We start from the raw sequence: 17,650 nt of genomic DNA, 5'->3' as shown, positions 1-17,650 counted from the left end.
CCGGGGTTTGAACCCACGGCCCTCTGCTTACAACAACAAGCAAATAAAACAATTGAAAAATTTTTAACAATTAAAACAATACTGGCATGTTTGCTGTTGATGAAAATACGAAAGAAAGAACTAAGAACGTTAGTAGGTATAATATTCGAGCAAAGCCAGGGTGCGCAGGTAGTAATAGACACCCCAATAGATAAACTATATCAGAAACCTGCAGGTTTTACTGAATTGCAATTCAGTATTGATCTAAAGCTGTAGGTATAGCAAACGTACAATTTTAGGTACGCTATCGGATTTACCATCAAGTTATGCAAATACCGTCAAAACAACCAAATTTCCTGCACACAATATTGCAAACTGCAGAACTGTAGAATTTTATGCAATTTACCTAGGGGGGTAAAACCCGTCTGAGGGGGAAATCCCCTTAGTGCCAGGCGCGACTGGCGCCGAAAATTGTTCAAACTATGCAACTCGCTATTACGGTGGGGTGAGCTCGACTATAGGTCACCCTTTAATTGCTGTGGGGCAAATGAGTCGTGCATATAGTTTGGTTGGTTTACGATACTTTGAGTACAAATATCTAATAGCACGTTTGATGCTTCTAATGAGTTTTTTTAGTTAATTTCTTGCGTGACGCGGTTATGCTTTTGCGGTTTTGGTTAGCGCGGTTATTATTCTGTTCATCATCCCAGCCTATATACGTCCCACTGCTGGGCACAGGCCTCCTCTCAGAAACAAGAGGGCGGGGGGGGGGGGGGCGATTCTGTTAATCTACATAATATAATTAATACTGTATAGATTCAGGCGTTACTATGCGGAGGTCCATGTTAAAATAAACACGTGTCCGGGATCTTGTTTATGGTTGTGGTGGTGGTGGGTTCAATTACGTTTGCGTTGGTTATATACGTTTTTTATGTGGAGGGAGGGCGGGTTCAATTGCATGAAAAAACATTTTTTCCCAACTCAAACGTAGCTGTTTCGCACGACTTTTCCTCACTACTTGGCGGAGGAGCAAGATAGATATTCCATTTATTTTATACTAGCTTTTACCCGCGGCTTCGCACGCGTAAACTATTCGGTCTGGTAGTTGCAATTGAAATTTTCGGGATTTTACAAAATTCCCCTGGAAATTTCCAAAATTTATATCGTGGTCTTCATTGAGGTTGTATTGTGAATAACTGTACAAAATTCAAGACTCTAAACCCAGTGCTAAAATTTCAAAATTTTTCCTTATCCAAATTCAAATTCAAATCATTTATTCAGTAAATAGGCCGCAATGGGCACTTTTACACGTCAGTTTTTAAAATACCAGCGCTTTCGGAAAGACCATCATTGCCAAGAAGAATGCGCCGCAAGAAGCTTGGCAGAAAGTCATTTTTTCAAAATAAAATAATTACAAATAAAATACTTAAAAACTACAGTAAGTATACAATTAAAGAAAAAATTACAAAATAATAATTATACACGGATGTATGGGGTCCCTTTGTTACAAAACTATCCCGTGGAAATATTGGGATAAAAAGTAGCGTATGTGTTATTCCAGACGTCCGGCTACCTACATACCAAATTTCATGGCTCTAAGCCCAGTGGTTGTTATTTTGAGATTTTATCCCTAGTTATCCCGTGGGAATATCGGGTCAAAAAGTCACTTAAGTGTTATTCCAGATGTCCAGTTACCTACATACCAAATTTCATGACTCTAAGCCCAGCGGTTATTATTTCGAGATTTTATCCCTATCCCGTGGGAATATCGGAATAAATAGTAGCCTATGTGTTATTTCAGAGGTTCAGCTACCTACACACTAAATTTCATGGCTCTAAGCCCAGCGGTTGTTATTTCAAGATTTTATCCCTAAGTATCCCGTGGGAATATCGAGTCAAAAATTGCCTATGTGTTATTCCAGAGGTCCAGCCACCTACATACCAAATTTCATGGCTCTAAGCCCAGTGGTTGTTATTTTGAGATTTTATCCCAAGTTATCCCGTGGGAATATCAGGTCAAAAAGTCACTTAAATGTTATTCCAGATGTCCAGTTACCTACATACCAAATTTCATGACTCTAAGCCCAGCGGTTATTATTTCGAGATTTTATCCCTATCCCGTGGGAATATCGGAATAAATTGTAGCCTATGTGTTATTTCAGAAGTTCAGCTACCTACACACTAAATTTCATGACTCTAAGCCCAGCGGTTGTTATTTCAAGATTTTATCCCTAAGTATCTCGTGGGAATATCGAGTCAAAAATTGCCTATGTGTTATTCCAGACGTCCAACTACCTACATACCAAATTTCATGACTCTAAGCCCAGCGGTTGTTATTTCGAGATTTTATCCCTATCCCGTGGGAATATCGCAATAAAAAGTAGCCTATGTGTTATTCCAGAGGTCCAGCTACCTACATACTAAATTTCATGGCTCAAAGCCCAGCGGTTGTTATTTCAAGATTTTATCCCTAGGTATCCCGTGGGAATATCGGGTCAAAAAGTCACTTATATTTTATTCCAGACGTCCAACTACCTACATACCAAATTTCATGACTCTAAGCCTAGCGGTTGTTATTTCAAGATTGTATACCTATCCCGTGGGAATATGGGGATAAAAAGTATCCTATGTTTTAATCCAGGTTATAAACTAACTTTCCGCCAAATTTCATCAAAATCCGTCTAGCCGTTTAAGCGTGAAAAAGTAACAAACATACTCACTCACTCACTCACTCACAAACTTTCACATTTATAATATTAGTAGGATAATTAATGTCTCGGGACTAATCTCGATTATATTTACTGGCCGTTACCCGCGACTCCGTCTGCGTAGAATTCGGTTATCGCTATCCCGCGGGAACTATGCAATTTTCCGGGATAAAAACTATCCTATGTCCTTCCCCGGGACTCAAACTATCTGTAGAGGTATACTTACCGTATTTCATCTAAATCGGTTCAGCGGTTTAGATGTGATGAAGTAACAAACAAACAAACATACCAAACTGTCGCATTTATAATATTAGTGGCATTGCTAAATGGACGTAGTTTAGCAAAAAGGGTCCAACCCTCAACAATTATTTTTTTAATTTTGGATCTACTTTCAGTAGGAACAAAAGCGAATTTAAAGAATAACATGACAGTGTGTTTTGGATCTTTTTTGTTAAACTGTGTCCAAATTTACCTCGACGTTTCGTTAAAAATGCAGCAGCCGTAGTCACGAGTCGAAATGTCGAGGTATAATAAGTAGTAGGGTGACGGCACCAATCATGGACATGTTAAGCTCAGTAATATCCAGTAATGGCCAGCATGGATTCAATGCCTTATAGCTTACCATTCATGAACTTTACCAGTTATGATCATCAGTTATCTGCACAAGTGTTATTAGTTTTAGAAAAAGTAGCGTCCGTTTCTTAATATTGAGTTAGCGGATTTTTTTCCATTATTTGTTCCTGTCCATGACTGATGCCTGCACCCTAAGCCTAGGTTAGTAGTCGAGTTTGAGTCTCGAGATATAATGTATTAATTATATTGTGAGTGAAAATCGTGAAGGTTTAAAACATTATATAATTTACTTACCTACTTACTCGTACCCAGCAGTTTGACGTAAATAGGCTGGGATGATGATGATATACATGTTAATTGTATTATTAGCGATCTTAAGTAACGTAATTTTTTTTCCAGGTGGCCATGGACCCTTCGTCGTCAGACTACAGCGACGAAGAAGTGGGTGTGATAGCGCGAGGCCAGAAGCTGTGGGTGCGAGGAGTGCGGTCGCACACGACTTGCGCGGATATCGTACGCGCTTTACAGGACGCACCTGAAGGTATGCACGCTATACAAAGTACAGTCAAGGGCATAAAATATCTATACAGCCATTTGCTTCAAATATATGTATACATATTCGATAGGAACTGTAGGGACTAGGCTGTATACCGCCTGGCAGGTGGTAAAACTGACCACCTGGCAGGTTAGATTGGCTTTATTATGTACTAGCTTAAGCCCGCGACTTCGTCTGCGCGGATCTAGGTTATCGCGCGGTGGCGCCCTCTACCGGATTAAAAGGTATCCTATGTTGATCCTTTGGGTTCAAAATACCTATATACCAAATTTCATCAAAATCGGTTCAGTGGTTTCGACGTGAAAGCGTAAGAGACAGACAGACAGACAGACAGACAGACAGAGTTACTTTCGCATTTATAATATTAGTAGGGATTAGTAGGGATAGTAGGGATAATGGTAGTGTTTTCATATTGTATGATTCTAGAATTTGACTTTAAAAGACGATTGACAGCGGTATACTTGCCACAGATTGCTCCCGACAGCCTGAGCGGCTGGAACTATCTATGTAATCTAATTATAAGTTCTACAATAAATCTGAGTACTGAAGAAATATCCATTTTATTTGAACTGAGTTTAAAGTCACGCGCGTAGATCCCCATTACCTAAGCTCTTACCAAGTTAAAGTCCCCACAGTACACAGAAATATACATTCATCATCCCAGCCTATATACGTCCCACTGCTGGGCACAGTCCTCCTCTCAGAACAAGAGGGCCCAGTGCGGATTGGGAACTTCACACGCACCATTGAATTGCTTCGCAGGTTTGTGCAGGTTTCCTCACGATGTTTTCCTTCACCGCAAAGCTCGTGGTAAATTTCAAATGTAATTCCGCACATGAATTTCGAAAAACTCAAGAGGTGCGAGCCGGGGTTTGAACCCACGACCCTCTGTTTGAGAGGCGATAGGTCAAACCACTAGGCCACCACGGCCAAAGCCAAAGATACATTAGAAGGAAAGAATAAATAACAAATGCTGCGCTTGCCCAATACATCGCCACTTCCTAGTCAGGATTTCTCGGGTTACGGGCTTATGGGAATGGTCAGTCGTTTGCCAGTTTTGCGTTTGACATAGCAACCCCCAACATGTGTGACGTAATCAATAATTGCTCGCTAATTTCAAGTCTTCTTACAGCGGGTGGCTTGAGCGAGCACACAGAATGGGTGCTAGCCGAACGCTGGCGCGGAGTGGAGCGCCCCCTGCCACCGGAGGCGCCGGTGCTGCTCGTACTGGCAGCCTGGGGCGACGCGAGGCACGAGGTATTTGCAACTACCCACATTAAGATCAGTTTTACATACGTCCGATTCGAATCCCGTCCGAATGTGTGAAAATACGGAACGGAGTTTTTGATTTCCCGATAATAAATAAAGCTGAACTCTTCGAAACAGAACAACTGAAGAATAACGTTAATTTCTTAGTAAATGTGTTAGATCCCTATCTACTTAATCGCGATGTGCTTCATAATAAATAACGTTCACTTGTGGCGCCCAACATGGGACCTCACTTCTTACCGTCAAACACCGTAAAGTGTCACAACTGAATACACCATACCATAGAGAGGCACTGTAAATTCACATACCTATTTATGCAAATTTTCCCCTTGTTCCCTATGTATCTATATCTTTCATAACCAGCACTATTGGTTAGGAGCCAAATTATTTTCTAATTTAATTAGATCCGGATGTTTCGCCTGCCACTGTCGCGGCGGGCTCGCTTCACTCGCTCTGCTCGCGCGTTGTGGTCTTAATTGTACCTAACATTCTTTCTCGCTTTACTCGGCGCTATTACCTAATTCTTCATAACCTAAATAGACAGTGAAAGTGATAAATTGCATCACGAAAATCTCTTTGAAATTAGAAATAAAGTTGCCTCTTCCAGTGCTGGTTATGTAAGATGCTTACTTATAGGGAACAAGGTACATTTTCTTATTTACATTATTTTAGGTCCGGCTCTCTCTGCGCCGAGTGTCAAGTGGCGAAGACGATTCAGGCCGAGACAGCGACGGCAGCCGGAGCGGCCGCCGGCGCCGGCGGGGCCGCGGCTCCCCGGTCCGAGCCAAAAGCGAGGACCCGGCCGCGCGACTCGTCACCGTCATACAGCATCAGAGCAAGACCATACACCAGCAGCTTGACAAACTCAGGTGAGGAGACTGCAACCTTTTATCAGGGGAATCAATGGGGCTTGTATATTTCTTTAGTCTCATCTTGTAGCTTCGAAATAGGAAAAATAAACCGTATTCGAAGCTAGGTAAAAAAAAGTAAAAGAACAATGTTTCACAACATGCGGTCCATGATGCCGCCCTTGATTTTAATTAAGTAAATTAAAAGTAAACGTTTTTGGGGGTCCGCGTCTAATGCGCGTGGAAAAGCGAGGAGCATTCACAGGGGTTGAGAAACGCTACTTTAGTTACATTCCGTAGGCAGCTAGCTACTAAAACTGCGGCAAAGATGATGCTATTAAAAAGATAACGTTACAACAAAGCTCAAATTTAAAGTGTCGATTTCAGTGGCGTTAGGCTACTTCTCTTCTTCCCTTCTTTACCCGTGTGGTGTCGGGTTAGAATTACACCTCTCCATTTCTTCCGTGGATGTCGTAAGAGGCTACTGAGGATACAGGTTAAGGTATACCGTAGGCGACAGGCTAGCAACCTGTCAGTATTGTACCGTTTTTGTCAAACTTAAAACTTAAAATTGCTAAAAGTGGCTCCGAAGCGGTAAAGTTTCGTGTGCTCTGCCTACCCCATTTGGGAATACAGGCGTGATGTTTGTATGTTTGTGTGTCTTTACCCGTTAAAAATTTAGTTGTCTTTGACTTATTTGCTTTCAAATTTTCCAGGGAACAAGAAAAACTCATAGACCAGCTCGAAGACCAGACTCACAAAAGCCGAATGGAGAAACATGGCACCAACTACCTACTTGAATCCTACCTTCGAGACCTGGGCCGCAACACAGAAGTAAACGACAGTCAAGCAGCGAACAGTGACAGTGGAGTCGGCGTCGGCAGTGGAACCCCACCCAGAAGACACACCAAACACAAATCCAGAAGAGAACGACACCTAATGAGAGAGCACTACTTCACTAAAGAACTGACCAACATCTGCCAAGTTAATTCCGAAAGACTAACTCAAACACAGAACGACACAGACTCAGATGCATCCGCAGACGAATTGACAAGGATACGAGAGGAAATAGAACTGTTGGAAAAGCTAGCTATCATAAACAAGAGGTTGCACCGCGAAGAAGAATTAGTCGTCAGACTGACAGCAAAAGTAAAAAGGTATACAGATGAAAACAAAGCAAATAGTTGCGAAAACGTTAGCCAGGTGACTATGCTCATTGATAAAATTGAAGAAGAGTTAGCTAGAACTACGAAAGAAATGCAAGACAATACTTTGGAACTTACTAAGGCTGAGAGAGAAGTGGAGATGAGAATGAAAATGCTTGATGAGTTAACATTAGAATTAGAAGAAGAGGAGTTACAGAACACGATATTAGAAAGGCAGTTGAATGAAGCGTCGAGTCGACAGCCAATTCTATTGCAAGATAGTTATGTACCTGTTCTAGATCAGGGTACTGGAATAGATTATGGGGGACCGAGTTATACTTTAGATACACTTGTATGACACCAAGTTGAACTTTTTATCTGTCCCAAAGATGTTTCGAAATTACCAGCACACTCTAGAAATGGAGAATTATTAATGAACGTTTTCAAAGTTAGAATGCATGTGAGCTGAAGATATTAAGGCCTAGTCCGCACTGCAAATTTTTTCCGCGCGGTTTTTTTCTCATAATTCTGTAACACATTGAAGAAAAAACTGTGACCTGATGCAAATTGAATGCGATGCGGTACGGATTTAATAATCATAATACGCATATAAAAATCCGCGCGGTGCGGACAGGCCCTAATTCCATGATATGTTTGGAAAAAGATTTTCAATATATTTTTGGCAACCTACGGAAGATATTCTTTTACAAAGCTCATTTGCGATTATTTTAATTAATAAAAGCGAGAAGACTTATTAGAAATAAATTCGGAAAAGTCACTGTCACTATAATTTTCAATTGTGGTTGGTATTATAAATAAGTTACTAGGTACCTACTACTGATTGGCCTAAAAATTCGAATGCAGTTTTAGTTTTGCAGTAAACAAAGATTTTGTTCCGATTTATAATAGTTCGTTCGGTTTTACAAACATATTGTAATTCTTTTAAAACCAATAGTTATACAAATAACATAGTTTAAGACAATTACTGTGGTGCTTAATAAATAATCTGTGTTTGAACCTAAGAATGTAAGATACTTTGAAGTTACATTTTTAATATTCGAGCCCAATACCAAAAATATATGACAAAAACCACCAACTGTATGTAAGTAAGTTAGGGTGACCATCTGTGCATGGAATACAGTATAATGTATGAATCCATAGAAAGTTACTGTCAGATGGTTACCATTAGGCCTAGTCAATTAAACTCTTCCTTGAGCGGGTTTGTACAATTTCTATCAAACTTAACCCTTAATAAGGTAGAGGCGATTTAGCGACCACTTGCATTGAGTTGGAAACTGAACCTTATTAATATCAGAATACGTCACAATTTCCATTGTAATTATTGAAAATACGACTAGCTTTAAACATATTCTTTGTCAGGTATGTATTCGATGGCTGCTTTTGATTCTGTTGTAGTATGCTCCAATAAATGGAACCTTATTAAGGGTTCAACGATCGTTGAACATGTAATGCACATCTCCGGTTAATAGAAATCTGTAAGTAAGCCCAATGTGCTTCCTGTCAATACGGTATTTGACAACTACTGAATTCGCCATATCCTATAATTATGAAATTATAGAAATCCTGCCATTGTTTAGCGAAACAAAAATCTGTTGAAAATTTAATTAAGTGATTTTTTTTAATCTCTTCATCTACATTAATTGATTTGGCAAAAACTTAAAATACTTAACACCTTTTTGTGCACCCTGGCAGGGTATAGCCACAATTGTTTAAATGTATAAGATAATAATATTTAAAATGTTGCAATAAAAATTAGATTTTATTTATTTTTCCTAATGAATCTGTCTCTTTCTAAAACGTTTTTCTCTATGCAGTAGGCATGACGCTACTAGATAGCGTGTAACGCCATTTGCAAGTATATCAGCTTTCTCTGTCTAATCTTGAATTTCAATCTTTACAACTCTGTTTTAAATACCTAAACGCATTTACAAGCTTTGATTTATAAAATGAATGAAAAATTAGTCAAATACCGTATTGTCATAACAAATATACGTATGTTGCTGAAGTTTAAACTCTTCATGGACTTCCATTATAAAACCTGCTTAAAGTAAATTCTTTAATCATCCAGGGAAGCGATTACTTATATATCTATATTAAATTCAATACGAACGTATTATTAGAGAATTATCACTTTTATTAATTTTCTTAGCAAGTCGAAAATGTAATAGTCGAGCGTAATTTCACAGGTGCAATTTTAAAAATTGACCCCATTGATTGATTGATTGATTTATAACCTCAAGAAAATAAATATTATCAAACACTGTTTTACAAACCCCTCAGTTACTCATTTAAAAATAACTTCCACTAATGACCTGATTATTTAGGTTCGATCTAGGATAAGACAAGTACCTATGTTAAAGTACATTATTTTTATATTTACTGTTAAATGTTTATACCTTGTGTACAGAAAAAATATACAACGATTGTAATGATTAAAACGAGTTTTACTAAATCCTTACGTATATATTTTTTTATTCTATAAGGGTATAAGCCCAGCAGTGGAACACAATATAAGCTAAGTAAAAAAAATAAGATAATTTTTAATAGGTGATCAGGAGTTGAAAATATTAATAACCAGCTAAAATTGAATACAACAGGCAAGGTCTGAAGCATTAGCTAATATTTCAATTAATTACAAATTATTATATCATTAAAACTAATAAAATAACAACGGAATACATGGTCGCTCTACATTAATTATTGAAGTGAAGTAGATATATATATAAAGGGAAATCCCCGCAAGTCGTAGGTTTTACTTCAATATTTCACGACTTTGACAATGACAACTTACCTATTACTCATAAGAAGTATAAAGCTTTTGAAGGAGGTTACTAGACAAAAAGCTTCGAAATAAAAATAACAAAACAAAGAAAATAAGCCTACGGTTTCATGTAAATGTGACCACTATCAATTACTAAATTAGAAAAATTGCCACCTGCGTAGTTTTACGACGATGAAGACGATTTCTTTAAAGAAAATTAGTTTTCTCGTAAAAGTAACGAGAGAGAATAGCGCAATAATGTTATCTATAGTATATTTTATTGAAATAAAATATAGTCGGGGTCCTACAATTTTGGGTCTCCTCCAAATCAATTTGTATGCTAGCCCATCCACAAATTACGAACCAATTTTGATCGTCTTTAGACCCGTTTAGTAAAATGTCGGGTTTCACAGATCAGCTAGAATGGAACTGAAATATACATAGCTAGATGGCGTTAGTGTTAGATTAGATTTTTTAGAAAAATATGGCTCTGTACATCGGAGGACAATTTTGCCAGTGTCTAGAAGGTTTTGCCGTTGTACGGTAAAAAAAATCTAGAAAACGAAGTATGAGAGGTAATGGTGTGAGACAAACGTCAAAGTTGTCAAATGTCACGAAACTAACGCGAATGCGCGCACGCTATTTATTATAAGTTTTTTTTTACTTCTTCCTTTTATGTTAGTAGGTACGCTAAGCAATCAGCAATGCCAGCAATTTCCCTGATTAAAAAAAATGTAATCGTCTTTGTCTGTGGGCCGTCCACTACATATGTTATTTGTTTTAGGTTCCCGTCTGTCCCTACCCAAAAATCAAAGTTTTCATAAATCGAACAGTATCGCCTCATGTGTGTAATGTCTCTAAATCGACATTGGCAAAATACGTCTTGCTAAAACGGCAAGAGTGAAAGCCATTAAAGAAAAAAAAACGCCAACTAGCCAAAACTCATTAGCGAAAACAAAACACTGGAAAATAAAGATAAATATTCGTTTTATTCATACGCAAAATAAACAATAGATATTAAAAATGCAAAATTTAATTTTACCTTTAGTTTGCCATGGCCAGTGCTTGAAATTAAATGACATGACAATACACTTTACAATCGTTTTGTATTTGATTTCTGACCCTGCTTCGCATAAAATAAAAAATAACAGTCGCTTTATACAATAAACATTTTAATTGCATAAGATCACTAAGCGCTTCAACAGCCGAATTTGCTATGCTGCCAAAGTCAACTAATAATAACCAAGCCAATCACAAGCGGGACTTTAACGTCAAACGGACCGCCGATACACCATCTAGCAATATTTTGCCTGTCAAGAAATCCTCATTGGAAAAGGGGCTGGAATTACAACAAAAAATTAACTTTGCGCTATCAGCACGAAAAACATTGGAAGTATTTGAGTTCAGTAAAGTTTGGAACCGGCCTGCAGTTTTGATTCTATATTCAGTCTCATCATATTAGCCGTAGGACGTCTACTGTTGGACATAGGCCTCCCTCATGGACCTCCAGTTGCTTCGGATAGAAGCGGCTTGCGTTCGCCATAAAATCCTAAATTACTTAAACCTCTTTATCATCATCATCATCATCATCAGCCGGAAGACGTCCACTGCTGGACAAAGGCCTGCCACTTAGAACGCCACAATGAACGACAACTCGCCACTTGCATCCACCGGTTTCCCGCCACTCTCACGATGTCGTCAGTCCACCTGGTGGGAGGCCTGACAACGCTTCGTCTTCCGGTTCGTGGTCGCCACTCGAGGACTTTTCTCCCCCAACCAAACCTCAAACCTCTTAAAGTTTTAAAATTCACTAATTTAACACTTAACCTCAAGCACTGGCCATGGCAAACCTTTGTTCCTCGAAGGAAAAAAAGGTAGAACGCAGTCAGCTATCACAGCCAAGCAGACAAAGGTTGTATAATTCTTGAGGACCTCCTCAACAGCTTCAAGAATATCTGCTGGCAGCAGCCGATCGCTGGCGCTTACTCCGTGTCCATGGCCACCTGGAATGTGAAGAAAATAAGTTGTTTTAGAGGAAAATGTATAAAAGGGATCACATCTATTTCATGAGTGTGATAGTCAAAGTGTTTTTGGAATTTAATCCTTATAGGCTTATAAGTAATTACTATTAATTTATTAAGAAAATACAAAATATCCATAGGACTAAAACTACTAATAAATTAAAATAACTAAAACTAAAACTTTAATTAAAAAAGAGACGTGGGCCTCTTGGCATGGTGCCCATCACGCAGGCAGCATTCCCGCGTTGAACGGCTTAGGGCCACATGTCCACGTTACGGCGTCGTCAACGTAAAACAGCGCGGCGCCCGACGCGTCACGGTGCCGCGCGGTGCACGTTATACGGCATCGTCAACGTGCAACGGCGCGACGCACGTTGCTTTACGGTGCGGCGCGGTGCACGTTATACGTCGTCGTGAACGTACAACGTCGCAGTGGCCGACGCGGCACGGTGCCGCGCCGTTTTACGTTGACGACGCCGTAACATGGACATGTGGCCGGGCCCTTATAAGTTACTTTACACAACTTTAACTTTTGAAGTGGCATCATTTTACGAGCTCGTAATAATATTTGTAATGTACCAAATTGATTTGTTCACTGCTGTTGAAATTGCGATGTTGAATTGCCCAGTTTCGGAAACTGCATCATAGGTATATTATCAGTTCTACCAAGGAACCGGGAGCAGTTTTTGATGATTTTGGCCCTAGAGTTTTCCAATGAAGCTGCCAGTTTAGAAGTGAACATCAATAGTAAAAAAAACCGGCCAAGAGCGTGTCGGACACGCCCAAAATAGGGTTCCGTAGCCATTACGAAAAAATTAAGTAATATTTTTCTAAGGATTTCGTATTTTATACGGAATCTTCCAAGTTTAGGTATATTTTATACCTTAGGCTGCTATTTAGTCTTAAACTAATAATAATTCTCAAGCAAACTTAGCCGTTATAGTTTTCCTTGAAAGTTTGATAGACTTACTACCATTCTGAATTTGGTCAAATTTTTCCACCCACCGGTTTAGATTTTATCAACTAGTAGTCTTAGTTTAATCAAACAAAAGAAATAAACTCCTATTCCATTTATCCCTCCCTACCTCTATATCCTCTCCCCCCCTCCCTCTGATAGAGATATGTGGAATTTTTAAAGAAGGCACCATGACATTATTTTTAAGTGGCGTTACTTACCGCGGGTTGGGGCTCCCTCTCGTCCCCCGCCTCCCCCTCGGGCGCCGGCCCGGCGTCTCCCGTGGCGCTAGCACCTCCCCCGCGCCTCTCTTCGCCCTCCACCAGACCCAGGAACTGCGTGAGCTCCGCTTCGTCGCTGATGCGGAGCGGAGTCTTCGGCCCTACGATCGCTATGGAGACGTTCTGGAATTATAGAATGCGGATTATTATGTAGTTTACAAATGGATTGATCGTTATAAAGTTGATGAATAGAAGCAAACGAAATTTCTATGAAATTTGTACGGTTTTCCTGTTTTTTTACCCGACTGCAAGGAGAGGTATTGTTTTTGCGCGTATCTTGTTTTTCAATTTGTAACTATAACACAGAATAGGTGAAGCACAACTAACGAAATGATGAGGGACTGGGTTCGATTCCCCAGCCTAAGCTATAAATAAGTCATAACCATCATCATGTGCCGAAAGACGTCCACTGCTGGACATAGGCCTCCCCAAAGGCTCTCCACTCAGACCGGTCTAAAGCTATAAGTAGTTTTCTGTTTTGTTGGTGTCCTAGTTTCAGTATAATTTGGAAAAGTTGTAAATTTGATCTTACTTTAACAATTACATTATAATGTATTTGTTTTTAGTGACAGCCTTTTATTTATTTATTTTTTGTTTTCTTCTAATATTTTAACGAGGCTTTAGCACACCAAATGTGACTATCTCATGGGGAGCCTCAGATATATACACCACACTACAGACAGATATTACACTCTCCCTTGCACTGAAACCACGTCTCTGGATGCAAAGGCCCGTCCAATGAATCTGTAAATTCGCGTCGCTTCTTCTGAAAGCGGTCGACAATCTGTAAATTCGCGTCGCTTCTTCTGAAAGCGGTCGACTGAGAATTACATATACACCTCCATTGAACAAGCCCATACCATCCAAATACCTGACTCTGATCTCCTTATTCTGATCACATTCCACAAGAAAGTGAATAAGGTCTTCAGTCTTATTACATCCCATACACAAAGGTGATTGCACAACTCTCATCAAATGCAAAAAACAATTAAGTGGAATGTGACCAGATCGAACACATAGTGCTGACACAAGAAGGCCCCTGGAAAGGCCGGCACAATCAAACCAGGGCACTTTAAATACCTTATTCTGCATGGTACCATACCAAATGCCCTTTGTCAACGATGCTGCACTAAAAAGTTCCTGCCATTTGGAAACGCACTCCTCCTTAGCCAGTTGCACTAATTCAGTACAATCCCCCCTGTGACAGCCAGGCTAGCCAATCTATCTGCCTGCTCATTACCAGCTACCCCCACATGAGGCAGCCTTTTAGCATTATAATTTGCTAGCTGTGGCCCGCGACTTTGTCTGTATAGAATGCGTTTGTCGCGCCCTCGGGAACATCTGATTTTCTTTGGGATAAAAGGTAACCCATTATTTATTCAGGTCTTCTAATATGTATACATGAATTTCGTGGCAATTGGTACTGGTATAGTTGTTAAAGCGTGAAAGCAGAACAAGAAGCAACTCACTTTCACATCCTGCTAATATTATAAATACGAAAGTCTTGTAAGTCTGTTTATTTGTTACCTGTTCCCATCTAAACCAATGAACCGATTTAGATAAAATTCGGTATACACGTGTCCCGGAGATGGACATAGGATAGTTTTTATCCCGGAAAGTTACATAGTGCCCGTGAGATAGCGATAAACAAATTCTACGTGGACGGAATTGCAGGCAAGCGTTAGTTTGATTCAATCGACCGAGTTTGGCCAATAACGCCCGAGCATAGTTCAGCCGATAACGGATTAGTTGTATACCTTAGTGTTAAGATCGACTTCATTCGGCAGCGTATCCCTTAGAGCTCTCAAGCCATGAGCCACCAGCTCATGCAAGTCGCAGTCCAAGAAGGTGTTCAAATGCTTCTCGAGGTAGGTGCGGGCTGATTGTGAGCGTGCACCAATGGCCATAGCACGGCAGTCGAAGAAGTTAGCAGACGGACAGGTCTGGTAGATGTGTGGGCCTTGGTCCTGGAATTGAAGTTTTTTTTTTGATTCACTACAAGCTTAATATTCAATCAAGACTTAAAAATTATTGAAACCTCTTTCGAGAAACATGCTTGTGAATAAGGGTGGTTACAGACTAGCGATTTTGTTTTCTTCGGGCGTTGACGCTAAAAAAACGCTAGCCACTTACATTTCATTAGGTAAGAACCATTTAAAAAAAAAAAAAAAAATGTTTCAATAAGAATTTGCATATTAACTTGATTAACCTTAGCTTCTAATCTTAAATTAAAAAGATTTTTTGAGATATCCTTATCTCAAAATTTTACTCCTGTAAAATTTTTTGTACAATGTGATCACAATTTAATAATTCTAACATTTTAAATATACCGTGACAGGGGGCCTGCGCTACTCTCATAGACTTATTTTTTATAAAGGCTTATTTTTTAAGAAAAATATATTTTATTCTTTTTTTTATATTTTTTCCAAAAGCTGTAAAGTAAACCTGGAAAAGTAGAATCCGATTAAACATTTTGATTGCACTGAAAGATCTTTCAAATTTTGGAAAACTCACATCATATCCTGCGACAAGCAAGCCAACACCGAGGGGTCTCTTGTCGTACCGTTGGGTGCATATCTGCATCTTGTTGCCGATCATGGAGATGAGACGGCCGACAGGCATTGGAGCGTCATGGGAGTAGCGGTAGTTAAGGCACTCTGTACGCATGTAGCGACTGGAAAAAATCACATTGGATATTATTGGAAAAAAAAAATGCAAAATATATTAATTTCTGAATATCACAACTCAAAATCTTAGTGCAAGTACACATTTTTTTCAAAAAATCTTAAATGGTGAGACTTTTACTGATGTAATTTTTCTGTATTTGGTAGATGACCTGCCCACCTATCGCTCCTTTTAAGTTTGTTATACTGCTTAAGGAACAGGACAGGACAAATGGAAATAAGAATGCGCATACGAATGGCCGCATATCTGTACTGGTCTGTGATGCCAATATGCTTGGATGCTTGGTAATTTCAAATAATTTGTATTCCATTTTGATGTGTCACATCACATTGAGAGACAAATATAAATCTTGTTTTATCAGTCACCCATACATTAAAAATAATAATGTGATATACAAATCGTCACTACTTTGAAAAAATCTCAAATCATTATGTCAACAAAATTGACCTTTGAAATAATGTTTGTAAAGTTCAATTAGAAAAGTATCAATTTTGAGATACAAGCTTTTTTCAAAGTAGTGATGAAATGAATTAAACAAGACGGCACTAACCTCAACATCCTTGCATCAGCAGTCAAGCCAGAGATAGAAATACCAATATGTTCATCAATATGAATAATCTTCTTCTGGTATGCAGATAGTTCGCTGACTGCTCTCTTCAGTGCAATCAACACAGCAAATTCTTTGTTCTTCAAGCCAACAGTTGCTGAACCCAGTTTGACTGCTTCCATGGCGTATTCCACCTGGTGGAGACGACCCTGGGGGCTCCATACTGTGACGTCACTGTCGTATTGGTTACGGAACTGGAAAGTAATAAGGACTCGTTATTAATTCCATTGTCAAAAGAAGTGTGGAAGAAAAAGAAGATTTTTAATGGTGTTATAATACAGTAGTTTAGTACGGAAATTAAAATTCATATTATATTAGTTTACTTATCATAAATTGATCTGGCCCAAATAAACTATAGTTTAGAGGTTATGACTTTAATTATTTGATTCCTATTTAGTTTCGAATAAAATTTAGTTTATTAGCATACTTATGACTACTTTTTGTCCCAGATTACTGAAAAAATATGGTATAACAGGTAAATACTGAAATTCTAGCGGCTTTAGTACATTTTATGTTCCGGTGACTGTGCAAGTTTGAAGTTTACGATTGATTTTATTTACGAAAAAATAGACGAGTAAACTATTGCGAAACACGTTAAATAACTTACCATTTTCAAATAGTATTATAAATGATAAAAACTACGATGAATCCGAATAAAATGCTTAGCGTATAACGAATACGATGAAAAGCAAAATTGAAAATACAAACGTCAAACAATGACGCTTATCTATGGCAAGCCGAGTATGACGTTTATGTTTCATCGCTATGTATAGCAAAGGAGTTGCAGCCGTACAACCAATGTGTGTTTCAAAGCAAAATGTATGCCATTATGAGATCAGTTTATATTGGTTAGTTGGGGTCTCCTGACTGAATTTTAATTTATTTTTTATTTGTCGTTGCGGTAAAGGAAATTCCTAATGAGAGTACACGTAGACTCTCTCCAACGAAAGCTGTCCCAGACGGTAGTATACTATTAGTTATTCTGTGCCCAGACAAACCGCGGCAAATTTAAAAAAAGGATGAGGCTGACAACACTTGCTGTACACTGATTACGTATGATGTGTAGGATGTTGATACTTAGAAATTTATTAATATTTTCCAGATATCTGGGGGCACGGGAGTGCCCCCGCCAAGACGAGCCAAGCGAAGCGCAAGGATTAAATTATAACTCGAGACTTCAAGCTGCATCAACATTCATTATAGTAATGTGTGAAAGTTGATGATGCACTTTAGTAGTCCCT

The 17,650-nt window shown here is 39.0% G+C and overlaps 2 protein-coding genes across 10 annotated transcripts in view; one reads left to right on the top strand and one right to left on the bottom strand.

Annotated features, from left to right (window-relative positions):
- The window catches only part of LOC141435723 (uncharacterized), a 186,822-nt gene extending 176,080 nt beyond the window's left edge, over nt 1-10,742 (top strand). For all 9 annotated transcript variants that reach the window (XM_074098483.1, XM_074098481.1, XM_074098477.1 and 6 more), the window contains 4 exons: nt 3,660-3,801; nt 4,949-5,073; nt 5,758-5,954; nt 6,650-10,742. In XM_074098483.1, coding sequence (XP_073954584.1) covers nt 3,666-3,801; nt 4,949-5,073; nt 5,758-5,954; nt 6,650-7,436 — 1,245 coding nt within the window. In that variant the 5' untranslated portion in view covers nt 3,660-3,665 and the 3' untranslated portion in view covers nt 7,437-10,742. The remainder of the gene's footprint in view (nt 1-3,659; nt 3,802-4,948; nt 5,074-5,757; nt 5,955-6,649) is intronic.
- Nucleotides 10,743-10,830: 88 nt separating this feature from the next.
- Nucleotides 10,831-17,137, bottom strand: LOC141435726 (proteasome subunit alpha type-1-like). The gene is made up of 6 exons (XM_074098488.1): nt 17,017-17,137; nt 16,353-16,603; nt 15,632-15,791; nt 14,875-15,084; nt 13,058-13,240; nt 10,831-11,863 (listed from the first exon to the last, which is right to left on the bottom strand). Exons 1-6 carry the CDS (start codon nt 17,017-17,019, stop codon nt 11,843-11,845), a joined length of 828 nt encoding a protein of 275 aa, XP_073954589.1. The 5' UTR covers nt 17,020-17,137; the 3' UTR covers nt 10,831-11,842.
- Nucleotides 17,138-17,650: the final 513 nt, after the last annotated feature.

This window comes from Choristoneura fumiferana, chromosome 15 (assembly GCF_025370935.1).
Source record: "Choristoneura fumiferana chromosome 15, NRCan_CFum_1, whole genome shotgun sequence".
NCBI classification, from domain to species: domain Eukaryota; kingdom Metazoa; phylum Arthropoda; class Insecta; order Lepidoptera; family Tortricidae; genus Choristoneura; species Choristoneura fumiferana.
This window is presented reverse-complemented; position numbering and strand designations above follow the sequence as displayed.

Coding starts and splice junctions, on each gene's coding strand:
- LOC141435726 (XM_074098488.1), bottom strand. Junction 15,792..16,352: donor GCTGATGCAAGGATGTTGAG/GTTAGTGCCGTC, acceptor GATTTTTTCCAG/TCGCTACATGCGTACAGAGT. Junction 11,864..13,057: donor AGAGGGAGCCCCAACCCGCG/GTAAGTAACGCC, acceptor TTCACATTCCAG/GTGGCCATGGACACGGAGTA.